We start from the raw sequence: 6,000 nt of genomic DNA, 5'->3' as shown, positions 1-6,000 counted from the left end.
CTTGAATCTCTAGAATCAGAGTTTCCATAATTTGTAATTTTTTCTCGTTTCAGCCGGGAGTGCTCAGGTACCCCACCAAAGCTCTTTGGAGGAATGCATCACACGCGTCTCAAGGAAGAAAGATGATGCCGACGACGTGGCGCACAAATTCTGCAGAGCTCTCTGCAAGGCTGGCATCTCTCTCAAGAAGACTGATGGACCCCTTGGAGAACTCTTCCGAGATATGTGCCCCACAGCCCGTACAATGCCGTCTGCTGCCATGATGTACCGCAAGTACTTACCCGACGTATTCGCAAGGGATTTGTCTAAGGTTCAGGAACAGTGCAAGAATCGTCCTATTTCTCTCACAGTCGACGAGACACCAGAACTCCGTGGCCGACCAGCGGTTGCCGTGCTCGTAACATTCTTTGATTTCGAGCTTCTCCAACGAAAGACTTTTATGGCAGATCTCCAAGTGCTCCAGCAGTGCAACGCCGTTGCCGTTGGGGTGCTCGTTCAAGAAGTTCTGGGGAAGCTTGGGAAGAGTTTTCGCGATGTGTGCGCCCTTTCCTCAAACTCGGCATCGTATATGCATAAGCTGCACAGAGACCTTCAGCTCTCTCAACCTGACTTTATAGCACTGCACTTTAAGGACCCTTGTCATCTTCTCAACGTTACTCTCAACGAAGGCATGAAACTGGTTGAGTTCGGGGTTGTTCAGGACTTTGTCGTCCACTTCCCTGCCCTCCTGAAAAGTTCGCGAGAGATACGGCGTAAGTTCAACGTGCTTTGTCAGTCCATAAATCTTGAGCCGAAGTGCCACTCCACTGTGAGCCCCTCACGGTGGGTTTCTTTTTACGAGGCACTCGCTGATGTGTTGCATTACTGGCGCCCAATTTCGTCCTTTCTGAAAAGTAGTGATGCAGTTGGCGAGAAGTGCAGGAAACTCAGAGTGCTTGTCTCAGATCCCGAGTCTTCACAGGAACTTTTCATTAAGATGACTTTCATTCACGAGACATCGAGTTCGTTACTCGCTATCATGAAGGTTCTTGAGTCCGAGAAAACCTTGATGCACGAGGTGTATTCTCTTCTCAAGGTAAAACTTGCAGCTTTGTTGAAAAGATGGAATAGCATGCCAACAGAAAGCTATGGCAGTGTTGACCTACTTTTGAACATGACTGAAGAGGCTCTGAGGTTAAAGCTTGTTGATTCCTTCTCTGCCTACTATCAGATGATTCAAAGCAAGTGGTTTAGGACTGTTTCCCGAAACATCTCTGATGAATTAGATTTCATGGATGAATCGCCGTTCTGGTTCCGCGTGCAAATTGTTAATCCGTGCATAAAAGTAGAGCTGCCAGAGGGATTCGTGCCTTATGAGAGCATTTATCGACTGGTCCTCCGAGACGAGCGCATGCTGAGTGACCTAGAATCAGAGTTTCTTTGTTACCGCCAGTATGCTGTGACTAGCACCGTTGATCCAGTGTTATTTTGGAACCTTCATTTACCTGACTGGCCACTACTGTCCCAAGCCTCGCTGGACATTTTAGGATTTCCTGTGTCCAGCGCAAATGTGGAGCGAGCGTTTTCAAAATTGCGGGTTGTGAACCGCAAGGAACGTGCTGCCATGACCGATGCAAGCCTCTCGAAGTATGCTTGCATCTACTATAATAACCAAGTGTGAGAAATAGATGCTTCCTCGAGAAGAAGTGTACGAAATATGTGAATAAAATTGGAATTCTCTGTTTGTGATGAATCGCATATTTTTCCACCGATAATCACCGATTTTAGCCTCGTTGTGAGACGTTCCACCGAAATACACCGGTGCTTCGAAAATAAATAAACACCGAAAAACATCCGCCGATTTTTCTCACAAATAAACACCGGAAAGTACACACCCTAGATATAACATATAAAAAAACTAAAGTACTGATCAAAGACTACAAAAAAAAAGACGAAATACATAAAGGTTCGCCAGTAGCTTGCAGTAAGTCATGTACATTAGTTATTTTAATAAGTTATACAACTCCACTACCAAGCCGCTCGTGAAAGTTGGTACCTTCGGTTCAACATCACTACGCTGTATGACGAACAGAAGTTATGGGTGTATTATATATGACGAGGGCCGGGTGTAAGAATATACCTTTTTTTCTGAATACATGCGGTCTGCATATAAGATTTTGAAAATAATTCAATACGAAATTCGTTACGACTTACCATCGATGAACCGCACGTAACCATACGTATTTCCTCGCCACTAGATGGCCTTATTTACAAACTGAGACCGCACTTCTGCTTCCTTGTAGTTATTGCCTCCAATTATTGGAGGCAATAACAATATCTTACTCGGGGGGGGGGGGGGGGGAACTAGACGGTGATTAGCTATCAGGCGCCGTGCGTGCCGTTTGTGCTCAGATGATAGACGGTTTTAGTAGGTCGTTCTGATACCTCCAATAACTATACCGGATAACGACATGATGCATGCCCGTAGGCGCCCAAGCAGCACCAGAAAGTGAATTTCGATCGATCGACGGTGGGCCAGTGTCTGGACAGCTTGGCCACTTTAAGTACTTGGCCACCGGAGACATAAACAAGGCCGGCAAGGGTCCGGCCACAAACTAGCTGTTTTTAGCTTGTCCGCCGGAGACATAAACACTGCCGGCAAGCGCGTGGCCAGAAGTGCTCATTTTCAGCTTGGCCGCCGGAGACATAAACACGGCCGGCAAGTGTTTGGCCAGCACTGGTGATTTTCAGCTTGGCCGCCGGGAACATAAACACGGCCGGCAAGTGTTTGGCCACAAGTGCTGATTTTCAGCTTGGCCGCCGGAGACATAAACACGGCCGGCAAGTGTTTGGCCAGCAGTGCTGATTTTCAGCTTGGCCGCCGGAAACATAAACACGGCCGGCGAGTGTTTGGTCAGAAGAGCTGATTCTTAGCTTGGCCGCCGTGGACATAAACATGGTCGACAAGTGTTCGGCCAAAAGTGCTGATTTTCAGTTTCGCCGCAGGGACACCCATAATCTAAAGTTTCATCGCGTTGACGAAACTTTGGCATAACGACGGGCAGCGAGAGAAGCATCATGAGCGAGTGGTTGGCAGGATATTAGTGCGTGCATCGCGCGAACACTGTTAGCGCAAGCAAACGATCACCGTTTTATTCCGTTTTTTTTTTCGTTAGACTTGAAAGGCTATTGTCTTAACTAGCACTGTCGTGCGATATGTTCATTTGGAACATTACTAGAAGTGGGAAAATATTGTGCCCGCCGTTGTTGTATGAAAATAAAATACGAAAGCAGCGCCAACGTCATCTTCGCGCTAACAATACCGCTCTGTCGCTGCGCGGCCCTCTTAGCGCGAATACCACATCCGCGATTTTTCGGTTAGTGCTCCACATATTTACTTCCCAAATGCACTCGAAGAAAAAAAGTTGTTGTCGGGTGCATCGGGCGCACATGCTCAGCTTTCCTGGAAGACGCACCCTCCGTTACCCAGCCAGTGTACCTGTATACCGACCATAAGCCCCCTTCTCTATTTTAAAAACCTATAGGTGTATCAATGCACTCAGCTTAGTAAACCGCCACGCTAGCCACGCACCCCGATCAGCTTGTGCTTGAATCGGATAAGATTGGATATTTCAGGCTTTGTGTTTTGGAAGAGCCTAAACAAGACGTCTCTCATATATTGATTAAACTTAAGCTAGTCTCAGTAATGTTTCATATAGGTGCTAGGATACTGATTTCCTGAGCCAAAGAAAGCTACCAGCTTCGGTTAAAACCGCAACGAAAAGGTTCAAAATCGAACCACGCGTAAAAGAAAAAGAAAATGAACATCTCGACCTAGATGTGCAGAACGCTGGTTTTGTTGTTAACAACGTGGTTGTTGGAGGGTGGTGGGCAACGCCGTGACGCTATTGACGCTATCGTGGTGATTGACGCCAGTGATGCTCGGCCCTACCACACAGTAAAAGTTGTTACACCTTTAAGGGTGTAAAAGGGGTGTTGTAGCAACTTACACCCTCGGCTACACCCTTTTAACACCCTAAAACTAGGAATACAACCTCATAATTTTACCGAAAAAGGTGCTGTTTCGTGTTACACCCTACATTTAGTGAAGAATGTGAGAAGGCTGTAAAAGAGGGTGCTGAATAAATAATGTGAAATGGTTTTGGAAAGCTTATATATGGCTCTGTACATAATGTACAGGTAAGATTTCTGCTTGAAAAGCAACAGTTGTTAGCAGTCTAGTTTCTTATAAGGTCTTTTGTAATTCATGCAAATAGCTAATAATAAAGTGCCTCTTTTGCATACAATCTTTATGTTTGAAAGAAAATTTTATATATGAGTTCATATTTAATTTTCTTACCAATCACTCCATGCTCAGAAATCGGAAAGTAGGGTGAAATGCTCTACACTAGCATTTTTTACAAATATTTATTGATGGAAGTGTACAGTAAGAAAATCTGTTAGTCTCGAGTTTATATCTGGCAACATGAAATTAAAATATTGTGAAAATATTTGACAAATATTCATGACATGGTGCTCGAACCTGTCCCATGACCATGTCAACCCGGGTAAAATAGTCATTTGAGAATATGGTGACATGCACAAAAACTCACACACATAAAGAGGAAAATCTCATAATAAACCAGTTCGAGACATCCCATAAAAAATGGCCTATGGTCGTCTATGGGAAATTCAATGGGAGGCTATCACCCCCTGTAGCTTTGCATGGTCGGCCTCAAAAATTTATAGATACAGCTACAGCCAGCTATAGAAAAGTTTTGGGCCCTGTGTCTAAAGTCTCAGGGCTATGTTTCAATAACAACAACAACAATAATAATAATAATAATAATAATAATAATAATAATAATAATAATATTAATAATAATAATAATAATAATAATAATAATAATCAATAAGTTACTGTTTTAACAGTGTCCCTGGACATCCAATTGTTCTTCTTGCGGGCGCAGTGTAATAGAACGCACAAACAGACGCTTGCGCGCTCGCAGTCGCACACATACACGCGCGCGCGCACGTACACACGCATGCACACGCGCAAACCCACGCCCGCGCGCAGACGCACACGGATGCTCAACCAGAAACGCACACGCACATGCACGCGGACGAATCCACACGCGCGCGCACAAACACAAGGACGCACATGCACACACACAAAATTACGACGAAGGAAACGTTGCTTAAGTTAGTTTCGGTTTCGGTTTACACAAAAAAGAAACAACCTAAAGTTTAAATAAAACCTAAGATTTACTCATATTTTGTAATGTTTTACATTATTATTTTAGTGAAATTCTTATTGTTACTAATATAATAATATTTTGCTTAGTATTGTTCTAAAAAAAAATAACAATAATTAAAAAGGAAAAGCGACTCTTGAAGACTGCGCAAGACCATCGCTATCGCAATCAGCTTCCGTTGGGCTCGGTTAAATGGTTCCTGTAGTTTCAGAGGCTTCGGAAATCTCCTTTTTTACGTTTTAGCCGTTTTAGGGGATATTTTAAATATCTTCCTTAGGAATACCGTGTTCAAGGATAACAATCGATGACTAAAAGCTGGAAGACGCTGCGTCTTGCCAACGCCCGTAAGTTCAGAACCGCCCATGCACGACTCGTGCAAACGCCGGTTAGCAACTTTCTTTTGTTTCTGCAAAGTGGGTAGCTGTTTCAAACATTCTCGTGCACCGTGCGCTTGCTAAGCTATGCTTGATTCTAACTATGCTTCTGCTTTGTGTTATTTCGTTATTTGAAAAGAGCGTATCTTCTTCAAAACCTGTGGCTCGCTCCGCAGTGTGAGAAAGATTCCCGCGCGGCGGAACCGTGGGCATGTTCTTTGCGCCGTCGTGCGGCGCTCGTCCGACGACGCTTGTGCGGAGCGTTCAAGTGCCGTCCGACGGCAGTTCAAGGATTCAGTCGCCGTCCCAAAGTGTTAATCACAGGTCATGCTAGTTCTGACGTCTTGTCCTAACAGCCGCTCGCCACCGATTTGTTTCATAAAGCGGGAGCG

At 44.7% G+C, this 6,000-nt stretch overlaps 1 protein-coding gene across 1 annotated transcript in view; it reads left to right on the top strand.

Moving 5' to 3' along the window:
- Positions 1-976: 976 nt before the first annotated feature.
- Positions 977-6,000, top strand: part of LOC121836459 — a 40,542-nt gene continuing 35,518 nt past the window's right edge. The window contains exon 1 of the mRNA XM_042291359.1: positions 977-1,220. Coding sequence (XP_042147293.1) covers positions 977-1,220 — 244 coding nt within the window. The remainder of the gene's footprint in view (positions 1,221-6,000) is intronic.

The sequence above is a fragment of the Ixodes scapularis genome, unplaced genomic scaffold (genome assembly GCF_016920785.2).
Source record: "Ixodes scapularis isolate PalLabHiFi unplaced genomic scaffold, ASM1692078v2 PGA_scaffold2__306_contigs__length_199485367, whole genome shotgun sequence".
NCBI classification, from domain to species: Eukaryota; Metazoa; Arthropoda; class Arachnida; order Ixodida; family Ixodidae; genus Ixodes; species Ixodes scapularis.
The sequence above is the reverse complement of the archived record's forward strand: the minus strand, read 5'-3'. Positions and strand labels throughout refer to the sequence as shown.